Source organism: Takifugu rubripes, chromosome 7 (genome assembly GCF_901000725.2).
Source record: "Takifugu rubripes chromosome 7, fTakRub1.2, whole genome shotgun sequence".
Taxonomy (NCBI): Eukaryota; Metazoa; Chordata; class Actinopteri; order Tetraodontiformes; family Tetraodontidae; genus Takifugu; species Takifugu rubripes.
In genome coordinates, this window is record NC_042291.1 from 882,961 (window position 1) to 895,730 (window position 12,770).

The window sequence follows — 12,770 nt, forward strand, 5'->3', positions numbered from 1 at the left end:
TTATGAAAATGCTTCTCAAACTTTTTTTTTTTTTAGCAAACTGCAAATTATGTGAACCGGGTGACTGCAGTCTTAGGAAAGTTTTAATGTAAGAGCAGTCATTAGTAGTTTGTAATAAATTAAGTCTTAACTCGACATTACTGTTCTACTTGTATAACTCGCGGGGTTTTCTCAGTTATGAAGGCAACGGCTCTGTTTTTTTGTTTGCATTAAATATATTATAAAAAAAAAAAGCTGCTTGCCTCCATTCGAGCCTTTTTCACCTGTGTCCCTGCTGTAATCACGCCTGTCTGTCCCCCCGTGGACTGTTTTCTCGGTGTACTGCAGTAACATCGAACAGCTATAAATCACATTACATTATCGCCGCGTCGCGCTTCGCCTTGCGCACCGCCCTCCCAGTGCGCGCAAGCGATTGGCCGCTAAAGCTCCTCGGCCGGCCTCTCCGCGCGGGTTATCGGTCCAACCGTAAATCCCGCCTCCTTTCTCGGGGTCCAGTGATTGGGGAAAGTGGCTCTCCTTGAACTGTCAATCATGCTCTTTCTTGTGCGCCTCGCTTTCAGCGCAGCTCCCTGCAACGCGCCGAGTGCGGAGCGACGAGACGCGCTGCATACCAACAGACACACGAGAGCAGGACAGGGCTCAATTGGTGACTTGCGAACGGCCAGGACGCTGAACCGATCCAGATAACCGATAGCAACTATATTTATGCATTTATTTTTTTCCCATCTATTTTCTTAAATATTTGCTCTTTGTTTGAGAGCCCAATATTCATTTGTTGCTTTCTGCTCTGCTATTTTCTGGTTTTGATTCTTCTACAAGGGTGCACAAAAAAAAAAAAAATCTTCTCTGACACTACGGAAAAGTCAAGAGACCAAGACTGGTGTTTTTGTCCCGTCACATGTAGAAGCGTCGGACTATTGCTCCAGGCATTTCTTCACTGGGTCATTTTAACACAGGTTTACGTCAACGTCACCCTAAAGGAGGAATATCGAGGCTCTGTGCGCGTCAAAACAAGCAGAAATCCGGTCAGTACTCCATCATGGGCTGTCCCCTCTTGTGGAACGCGTTTGCAGCCTTGGTCCTGGTGCTGCTTTCCAAAGGTAAGTTCTCACCAGCTACTTTGACAGTGTGCATGCCGCCGCTCCACGCGCGCATCTCTGCCTTTGATTTTCTGAACACGCTCGTGGAGGTGAATACTAATGATGACGTGCAGGGTATTACCTGCCCGCGAGTCACGAGCTCGCGCCAAGCCACTGCGCTCCAGTTTCCTTAATTTCGTCCACGCACGTACGTAGAGAAGCCGAACGATTGGTGCGAGTGCGCGTGAGGTGTGCGCGTGTCTCCGAGCCAACCATGTGATTCAGCGAGGGTAACGAGGAGTGCATGTTAAGATGTTTACTACAAAAAAAAGAAAAAAAAAAAAACATCTCCAGGTTTCTGTGAACATTCCTTTACGTGACATGAATGGCAGGGTATCCCACGCGCATGACGCACCACCAGAACAAGAGGCGGGCGTGAGAGGAGGGGGGGTAGGAGAGGTGGTGGGTGCGAGGGGGCTATAAGTGGGTAAAAAGATTACAGGTGGTCTCTGGGGGAAGGACCATACATCCAAAAATAACGTGCAGATGAAGCAGATTACGATTGCTGTGAATCTCAATTATTCCTTTGTTTGTTTTTGGCACAGAGTTCTTGAGTCAGGATTTGTTTTTTTTAATACGGGTTTTGACATCATAACCATGTTAATGGGTGTGCCAACATATGACATTATCAGCATGTGCTTATTTCCCTCCAGACACAAACACACACCTGGCTCAATTAGTGGTGCCCCCCCTCCCCATCCTGTGGGAAATCACTATATAAATCAGCTACTCTGGACCTTAATAACAATAATTGATGTGTCAGTGCAATGAAATGTGAGGTTAACAATCTGCAAATTAAGACTGGGTGGGTGGGTGGGTTAGGGTTAGGATATGCAGGCGGGAGGTGACGCCTCGGGTACCATCGCGCTGTGGGCGCTCAAGTTTCTCTGGTGGGTGACGGGCTCCTCCTCAGTGAGGCTGGGGGTGTACCGTCCTAGATCGTCTGGTGGGGGCTCCACCAAAGCCATTTTGCTGTCTTGGGGAGGAATCGTGGTTGTCTTTGAGATGGTTGTTTAGCCTGTTGCAGACATCATTACAGCTCTGCTTAACAACTCGGTCTGTTATTATTAATTCTTTATTAATACATCTACTTTACTGTTGCACAAACAAAACAGTCATTTCTCCTATCTGGGCAACAATAAAGGATTTTTCTTATGTTTTGTTTTTTGTGTTTTGTTCGCTTCTGTTTCTATTTATATGTTTGCTTGGCTGCTGATATGCTTGGATGATTGCTTTCCTAGCTCACCTTCAGGTCCTGCATTTCCCTTAAAAATCAATCAATCAACCAATCAATCAATCAACCAATCAATCAATCAATAAATCAATTAACCAATCATCACACAAATAAATAAAAATCATCAATCATAATAATGATAAGATGAGCATAACAGAATGCAACTCAAATAAAAGGATCTGTACTGCTACTGTGCACTAAGACACATAAGACAGGACAAGTATTTAAAAGAAAAAGAAAAGAAAAGAGATTCAGACTGGCTTTATTGTCTTGCTCCTCAGATTCTCCAGGGTAGGAGGAGTGCAGGTGGACACGGTTGCCTTCTCACACTAAGACCCTTCTGCACTCTTGACGGTGCGCAGAAGGGTCCCCTGGTAACCCTGCAGGATACGAATGCAACACAACCATAATGGGCTCAACAGCACGCTAAGCAGCCTTATACACAGTCACATTCCACTTTTTTGGACGTTTACATGTGAAATCTATGGGCTTTTGGGATGTGACCATGCAGCCAATCATGTAACCTACAGTTAAGGGAATGTTGGATATTGAAGTGAGTTGTGCACATTGCGGCACTTATAAATATCAAGTTCTCTTCTGCTATTCCAAGATACTCCAGGTTCATCTTTTAGAAATAACATGCATTATAGAAGAACACGAGTGTTGAAAGAGCACACTTGGATGCTTGATAAATCATGCAGCAGAGGACTAATCCTATTTATCTGTGCCCAAAAGAGTTGGACCAGTGTGGCCTGCAGAAGCTTTGATGCTTTACTGCCACTGTTTATCAGATAGTGTCTGTATTTTTTTTATTGCTGAGTTAATGAGGTAAATTCTGGAGATTTGAGTCCTCATATTGTATTCATCCCAAAATATTGATGAGAGCTAAATAGGTGATATTCTGCCAAGATTATCACCTATTTAGGAATTAGAATGCAGCCAATATTAAAAGTGTGTCTGTACCCTGAGTTAGAGACAAAAATCTCATCATCTGTAACTATATCCAATGGCTCCTGTTGGCCTTGCTTAAGAATGTACTATGGATGCGTTGGTCATCTTTTCCACAATCATTTTCTCCTCCTCAGCCTTTTTTGTCCTTTCTTTCAATTAAAATGTCCGTGGATTGTCCCTCCAAAGAGGAGAATGGCTGCCTGCCCACTCGTACGACAGTGAAATATCTACATATTCCTGGCGCACGGCTCGTTTGCAAGTAATTTAAACCTGTTTCTATGAGACCAGAAATTTTGAGGTTTGCTGATTTCCCACTGATGGAACAATAAGGCTTAGGCAGTATCCGTGCACGCACGCACCTTGATGTGAAATTAAACAATTTAGCCTCTCCCCAGAGGATTTCTGTTATGACAGAAACCAGCAAGATCTGATAATGGAAATAATGCCATCACTGATACAGTGAAAAGCAAAGAAGACAAGAGAAATTTCTTATTATTATGGTATATAACATCAAAGCAGTTGACAATTAAGGCAATAAATCAAAATGGATCAGATTTAAGGAGAATTGCTTTTGTAATTGTTATACAAATTGCTGTACACATGTAGAAAGTAAAGATTAAAGAGCTTATTGAAAGTTGAGGTTCATAGATAAATGACATAACAGGGTTAGAACAGACTAAGGGAGGTAAAATGTTCAAGCATGTATGTGTTTAAGTTAGAAAGAGTATGGAAGATGAATAGTTACTGAGAGTGCAGGGAAGGCAAGAACGCTTGTAAGAGAGGAAAAGCATTTGGAACTGAGGTCAGGGCTTGGGCACTGAAAATTGTGTGAATACAAGTGAGCCTCAGTTGGCCACCGAGAATGTATCGAGAGAAGCTTCCTCGTCATTGTCGTTAGTACATCTCACACTCCTGAAGAATACCTATCACTTATATTCTGTTTATGTCCAACAGTCTAAGACCCTGGTCTGATGAATATTGTGGTTCGAGGCAGGAACAAAGATGAGAACAGGCAGGACCACTTTATTTTACCCACTCTATTTTCATCAGCAACTCATGGAACGTAGTAACATGTGCATTGCACATGTTGCATGTAGCCTTTCTGTACATACTATTCTGCTACACACACACACATATGCAAGCACACACAACTGGATCAAAAGTCTTGGCTGGGAAATGAGGGGAAAGGACATGCCAGCATCAACAGATGCCTTGCAGACTGTTTCTGGAGGGTCTTTCTCGCCCTTCCTTTGAAATCAGTGGGGGTTTTGTCCGCTGTTGTCTCTCTATGTTTGGCACGCAAACACATTGCCATTTTGGCAGCTTTTATTTATCACAAGCATTGGAGTAAGAGGGCCCGGAGCCTCAGGGACATGGGCCGAGGGTTTAAACCAGCCTGGAGTGGCTCTGCGTTTATCCATTGGGTTTATGACTTCACCGTGCCTCCTTGCTGTTGTGTGGTGGCCTGTGATGCAGTGAATCCAACATCTTCTGCTAATTCTCTCTCATGTGCTGAGCAGGGAAGGCAAGAATGAACTTGCCTAGTTAGCTCGAAGCTGCTTTGGGTGTTTTTAGATTACTGTGTTGTGATGAATAGAGAACTGATCCAAATGAATCATCCTGATAAAGTCAAAATATTTGGATAATAAAAATAGGTTTTCAGATCAGTTAAGCAATGCAAACATTTGGATGATGTGAGCCTATTATTTATTCTTCACGCAGTGCAAAGAATTGTGCCTTCGTCTGTGTTTTTACATCAAGGTCAAAATCAAGGACAGTAAAATACACTTCTGGTAGTTGTGTCACACAGGAGATATGAATTCCAGAATGACAAACTGAGCTGTGACAACAATCAGTTACCCTGTTTTGGCTAATTATGCAAAACATTAATAACATTCCTGTATTCCTCTCTGGGATAGATAAAATTTCAAATTACTAATGAGAAACTAGCATTTTTTCTTAATTGAAAGCAGTGCCTTTGTCTCAAAGCCTTAAAGCCACTAAAGAAATGACTTTTTAAAACAAGGTCTAGGAGGAAATCCATCCATCCGTCCGTCCGTCCATCCATCCATCCATCCGTCCGTCCGTCCATCCATCCATCCATCCATCCATCCATCCATCCATCCATCCATCCATCTGTCCGTCCGTCTGTCCATCCATCCGTCTGTCCGTCCGTCCGTCCGTACATACATACGTACATACATACATACATACATACAGCCATGCATTACACCTGTAAACATTCTTTCCAACCTAGAATAACACAGAATATCATTCCCTCTGCTTCATATTTTTACTGTAATTTGCAAACGTAAACTGTAAACATTTTTCTTCCATATCTATCCATATGTACATATGAAAACAGCATGTTTACACAGGAATACGGTCACTGTGCTTTGCATATATTTTAGATATGAATATTTTACAAGGACCTTATTTCTCAAGTTAGTTGTTCTCAACAACGATTATTTTTAATTGCAGAAATGAGAACACAATTCAGCGGCCTGTAATGACTTAAGCTTTGCGAAGTCTTCAGCTAAGAGTGTAGCCTTGCCTAGTTGTCCTACTGCAGAGCGCTGAAACAGAAGTAAAAACAACAATTTCTAATAATTTATAGGTACTATGAATACCCCCTATAAATAATAGTCTCTGCACAGAACACTGTGGTGGACCCTCAATTGTTTTTCAGTGGAAACACCTCGTCCTATATGAATGCCAAACCACTGAGGTCAGCAGTAACAGCGAGGGGTTTCTGATACCGTTCGGATGAGAATGGGGGAAACAGTGAGGCAGGTACCCTAAATAGAATTTGAGGGATGAATGTAAAAGGTTCCCAAAAACTGGATGTCCTCTCGAAGCAGTTTTTACACAGCTTTAAATGCAAAGGAACCAAATATCTGTCATAGCAAAAATACACAACGAAAGAAAAAAATAGCAACTGATGATATCAGGGGATATTAATAAGTTTGAAAACCACAGAACCGTATTTGAAAAATATGTTTTCATGGGATTTTGAAAGAGCTGAAGGGTTTTTCAAGGTAGATTTGCATTGGGAGCTTTTCCAGAATCATCATTTTGGGCTTGACCTTCTGGGATGTTCATCTATTTCTTTCAAAGAAGGTAATTTATGTTGTCAAAATGGTTTCAAGAATTGGCAACAGCATCAATTGAGGAATGTTGCATTTTATGTATTATCCCGCCCTTAGACACTTGTTTTCAATTACAGACAAAAATGAACAAACTTGACCCTGTGACCCTTCAGTCTAAAGCTGAAGTCTGCATTTTAAATGGTAGCAACTATCTATCAGGTGTCAAGTCTGAGAGGTCAAAGGGTCAAATCCATGTTTGAGCACCACTACATTGCCCTTTCAATTTTTCATGTCAGCTCTGATAAATACTTCACAGGTCACCACATTTGTTATAAGGCCGTGGGAATTACACAGTGTCAGTGTGAGGCTTGTTTACAATTCTAATTGTAGTTTTAATATGTGAAGCTCAGTGTGATAAACATGAGAGGCTCCTTCCTGCTGGAGACATGTAGTTATATTAGCTTTAATCACTGTTGAAATTCCCTACAACTCTGTCTCTTTTTTCAGTGTCAAATTCAGCTTTATGACACGCCTCGGTCCATGTGAGAATATGAGCACGTGGGTTCTCACATAAATGAAAGAGGGATGTATTTTATTTAGTGCAGGGTAAGGATCATTCAAGGGGGACTGAAATGGCAGGGAAAGCAGGAATAAGTGGTGGCTCATGCTCTTAAGTCAACCTTTGCCTACACACAAACACACGCACACACAAGCATGGAGGCACACGGGCTCACTGAGATGTTCTATCTCATGGAGAAATAAATGTATGCATGCATACCCTGTAGAATAGCTCCTACTACTTGAGCCGTTGGAAAGATGAATCTCAACAATTCCCTCCTCTAACAGTGTGACGATAAATCAATAGAGAGCATATAGCCAGCCTATACACATAGGGATATTAATAACTTTTATTGATCCCCATTCACCAGGGTAGACAAATCAAACAAAGTTTGGTAGAGTCCAATTTTCTACTCATTGGGTTTTAAGGCTTCAATCTAGTCTGCAGACTGAGCTGTGTGCGGAGGAAAAATAGACACCGTATTGTTTGCCGAGGTGTTGATATGTGGATGATCACATTGAAGTGGACAGAATATGGATCGGGAGCCTGCGCTAATTTCCTTTCCTTTTCCCACCTTCTCCCAGTCTTGTCGACCTCCTTTTACCAGGGACTTAGCAGCACTGAAAACGCAATTCAGATTAGTTCAGAGGGCAGTTTGTCCTAAGGGAGCTGAGCAGGACGAGGGTCTCCCTTTTCTCCCTGTCCTCATTACTGAAAGACAAGGCAAGGCAGCATGCTGGCAAATCAATAGGCTTAGACGCTAATGTAGGCCGTGCCTGGTGATAGGACACTTCTTGATGTGTGATTCCTGTGTTGTTCTTGGCTCGCATGTTTATATGTGGGACTTTCTCTTGCTTTCACATGTATGAATCACTTTAATCATTTGGGCTCCATCAGACAGCTGATGGCTGTAACCTGAAATACCCCTGTTGGCAGAGCTGATATTAACCATGGGGATGAGCAGTTCTGTGCTCAGATAAAGTATGATCCATCAGTGGATCTGTTTATTCTGATTATCGGTCTCCTTTATATTTATAAATGCTTTAGGCATTGTTGCTACTTTGTTGTTTCTTTAGTCTACAACAGCAATAAAAATCACATCCAGGTTGAACACAAAGGAAATGAAGGGCAAGCAAACACACACACACACACACACACACACACACACACACACACACACACACATTCTGATGCCAGTATCAAAACACTAAGTGCTCTAAGTGCTCATATACTGCACAGTGTGTCATACTGCTATGGGAGATGTTCATACTGCTACGGGCCATGCTATGGGAGACGTTCTCCTAACATTTACGTTCATCCCACACTTGCACCTGTTTTGTTTACACAGGTAAATCTACCGGGTGCAACAAACAGTGAATAATGGCTTCATGTTGTAGAGTTTTTTTATTGTTCCTGTGACGTTTCATGGCGCTGAAGGTGTTTCTGGGGTCGGTGTGGAGAAGGGAGGGCAAGCGGGAGGAGAGGGAAATAAATAAAACTGAGGAAAACAGATCAATAAATATTTCAGCAGCAACTCCCGTTGCCGACTTCTCCTGGAGCCATGAGAGGTGGAGAGAGAGAGAGAAAACAGGGAGAGGGATTGATAAAGTGCACGAAAGAGAGAGGACAGGGGTAATTGTGTTGCAGTCTTATTCGCAGAGGGTGAAAGAGTGGGATGGAGAATGGGGATAATTGTGTCCCAGGCTTTAATAGACAGAAGAGAAGGCATGAGTGAGGGGTGGAGAGCCAACCCAGGGTGTGCTAATGAGCATGACATACCAACACTGTCTCCTATAGAAACAAAAAAAAACGACATAAAAAATGAGGTCTCTGGGCTTTGTTGCTACCAAAAAGAGAGAGCAAGAATCTAAGTCATTGTGACATTCACATAGTTGTAATTCCCTCTCAGGAGTTAGAGGCAGACGGTGTGGGTGTGCCGTTTGTGGAGTTCCCAATGATAACAAGCTGGTCAGTAGTCAAGGCGAGTTGCTGTGAACCAAAGCCACCCTCCTCCAGTGATTAGCTGCTACGCTTTCACTGCGACATTAAAATTACACACATATGCGGATGGAGTGTATGTGTTTGTGGAGGTCTCTGTGCAGTTTTTCCTAAAGAAGCCGGGAGGGATGAGGGGCTCCCTTCTCCGCCTCCTGTCTTCATTAGTTAAAGACAAGGCGCTTGTCTGCCCATCAATAATCTTAGACGCCACACCAGGTGTTGGGAGTATTGTGTGTGTGTGATTTCTACATGTTTGCATGTTAATCAATCAATCAATCAATCAATCAATCAATCAATCAATCAATCAATCAATCAATCAATCAATCAATCAATCAATCAATCAATCAATCAATCAATCAATCAATCAATCAATCAATCAATCAATCAATCTTTATTTATATAGCGTCTTTTACAATCAAAATTGTTTCACGGCGCTTTCCAGAATCCCAGGGCCTAACCCCAGACAAGCAACAGTGGCAAGGAAAAACTCGCCTTTAACAGGAAGAAACCTTGAGCAGGACCAGGCTCATGTAGATGGGGGGGTGGGTAGAGAGAGAGGAGAAGGGGGAGGACAGGTAGAGGAGAGGAGAGGAGAGGAGAGGAGAGGAGAGGAGAGGAGAGGAGAGGAGAGGAGAGGAGAGGAGAGGAGAGGAGAGTGGATTGGCACACATGGAAGCAAGCACGTTTGATGTGTTGAGCGGGAAGCATTGTGAGGTGATAGGGCGGGAGAAATGAAGTTGTGTGTGTGTGTGGGGGGGAATTCGTGGGGGGGCTGCAGAGAGGAAGCAATTGAACAGTGACAGATGGTGTTAGATAAAAAAGGAGAAGGGAGTCAAAGGTGTGCAACATTCCTTGATTGAGATGGAATGATTTTGTAGGCAGATGATGTGGGTAGAATAACCGGGGGGGGGGGGGGTCCTTCCAATGGTAACAATATTTGAGCAATATTGCATGAGTGGGAGTTGTAATATTGTTACAGGGTCACTTGTGCTGTGATACTGTGGCAACAGGGGGCTGGTGTTAATGTGATATGCCACTGGTTAGAGAGTCAATTCAGCCAGACACCTCTAATAAGAAGCTCACGCAGCGCACCAACATCATAATAAGCGGTTATGAGCTTGTCAAGTATCCATGGGTGACATGAAATGTTATCTTTAGTCACTCCCTAAAATTGCTGATATACAGCACATTCAAACGCCCACAATACAGTTTTGCATTAAAAGCACCGATAATGAAAGGAAACAAGCCATGCTGGCGTTGCTGTTTGTCCTAAACAAAGGTCACGTTGCAATTTCGACATCTGTTGCTATCCTGAAAGTTTTTAATATTTACGCATGGCTCTGGCCCTCAGCGCACACAGCGGCTCAATGTTGTGATAGTAACATATGTTTATTTTCCATATATTTCACTTGTGTTTAGTAACAATTTCAATTTTTTTCTTTTCTTTTGTTTTGTTTTTTGTCCGCTTTATCCTCCTAATCTCCGGGGGCTACGGGGAGGATGCTGTAGCCTATCCCAGCTGCAGACAGGCAAAGGCACATTACACCCCCTGAGTGAGTCGCCAGCTCCTAGCAGGGCCCCATTTGGACCTTCGGTATCTTGCTCAAAGGCACCTAGGTGGTGCTCAGAAGATGTCCCGGCTCCTCTTCCTACTACCAGAACACCTCAGCACCAGGGCTTGAACAGAGAACCTCTGCCTCTCAGCCCAGTCCCCTACAGACTGAGCTACCTCCACCATCATTTTTAAAATATAGATATTTTTAGCAATATTTATAAGGCTGCAAATGAAAATGGTTGATTGTCCAGGGCAAAATGCATGACAGTGTTTGATGCCTTGAGCCCTCCAGTGGTTGCAGCTGATTTTTATTTATTTATTTTTACTTTATTCAAGGACTGGAAAAGTGATGCTGCTGTTTGTTTTGTTTGTTTGTTTGCTTGTCTGTTACTTTTCCCATCTTTTGAGCTACAAACTAGTAACATTCCAGACGGCAAATCTTTGGATGGTTAATCAAATTTTTGGCATTAAAACTAGTTTTGGCTCTTCCTCGCATCATTAATGTCGAGCACTTGCCAGAAATTGCAATTTTAATGTCTGACTAATGTCTTTAAAAATCTTCCACGCTGCTGCCATTTTAGCTTCTCCTGCTTTAACAATGCAGGGAGGATGTCTGCCTCTCTTTTCCATCCTTCCACTTTACCTTATCTTCTCTTCTGTTCCTCCTTTAGTACCCCATATGAGCCTGTTCTATCACTGCTAAATGGAGTTTTAAACCTGCCACTATTGCTTGTTTGGGGTCAGATTCTGGTTTTCTCTAAAGCTACTAGAGACAATCTTGAACGTACAATTTAAGGTTATACTGAATTAGAATTGGACTTTTTCCTCACATTTTAAAGCAGAATATTTATACCTTCTTAAAGAAAATAGCAGTAAAATAGCATTTTTGTTCCGTGGTGCTAATAAGATATGAGGTGCAAATCCATCAAACACTTGAGATGGACTATTAATTAAGATTTTGAGAAAATGGAACTATATTATCGTATTATTGCTTCCTAATTGGATGTGTGCATGGATAATGCTAAAAGTCCTTAATGGTTTTCCATCTTTTGTAATGCATTAAGTAAAATTCCTTTTGGATTTGGCCCTGCACTGGTGCAGATGTGAGCATCCTATTGGAATTGAAGACACTACGCATTTACTTTCTCTCGCTTTTTCTTGTAACATTCGGGGCATACCAGTGATCCTTGCTGATTACCATTTTTTGCCCCCGTGCTTTACTTATTTCATATTTCAAGGTCGTACATGGTAAGCTGCATGGTGAGCAACACATGTGAGCTGCTTACTTTATGTCCCATTTGTGTGCACAGCTATAGACATGGAGGAATTTAGCCAAATAGTGCTAATTAAAATGCATATCATTCCTGCCACCCAAGTCAAATTTCTAATTAAAACTCCTCTCCGTGCTGTCATTGTTGAGCAGCTGCTGTTTACTCCTAGTTAAAACTGTTATTACAACACATGAAAATGGATTAAAAAATGGATCGCCATGCCCTGTCATCCAGAGTGTCCTGGGCTAATGGTATGCTTGATACACTGATTAAATATATGACCAAAATCATCAGATAGCCACACTACATTAACTTTATCAAACCTCATATTTGAAAGGACTCCAGGAGATCATTCGGTCCCCACACTCTCTCTCCTTCCACCTATATTGATGTGACCTTTCTCTGACCAGCAGACCTCAAACTCCATTAAGGAATAATGAAAGTGTCAGAACAGAGCAATTAGCGGCTTAATGTGGGGCAAAAGTACTCTAATGCAGCATATTGTGCTGACTAGTCAAAATGAATTTTGAAAACAACTTAGACACTTTGAGATATAAGAGTTTTGTGCGTGGTTAATGTGGAATTTCATTTATTCAGCCATCCTATTAATTTAGGTTTGTTTTAAAAAGCACATAAATATGCTTCCATTATCCATTTCTTCATTCTTTGTTATAGCTTAACCCAAACCCTTACACTAATCTTACTAATCCCACCTGCATTAAATTCAACCTGAATCCCCAAATGTATGAAAAAGACAATTCATCATGATCAGCAGCATAGAGCTGAATTGCACAATTCATATGTAAAGGATTTGTTTAGGATCCTTTGACTGTCTTGATCCCAATTATCTCAATTGTTGCCAGCATGGAGAGGAACACATACGTTCTCTTTACTTGAACATGTACAGAGTTTATCCCATCTTTATTTTCCCAAGAGGTCAATGTGGGGGGTCACCCACACAGTATGTGACAGTC

The 12,770-nt window shown here is 42.1% G+C and overlaps 1 protein-coding gene across 1 annotated transcript in view; it reads left to right on the forward strand.

The window, feature by feature from the left end:
• Positions 1-560: 560 nt before the first annotated feature.
• The window catches only part of iglon5 (IgLON family member 5), a 96,210-nt gene continuing 84,000 nt past the window's right edge, over positions 561-12,770 (forward strand). Inside the window, exon 1 of the mRNA XM_011605095.2 lies at positions 561-1,100. Coding sequence (XP_011603397.2) covers positions 1,040-1,100 — 61 coding nt within the window. The 5' untranslated portion in view covers positions 561-1,039. The remainder of the gene's footprint in view (positions 1,101-12,770) is intronic.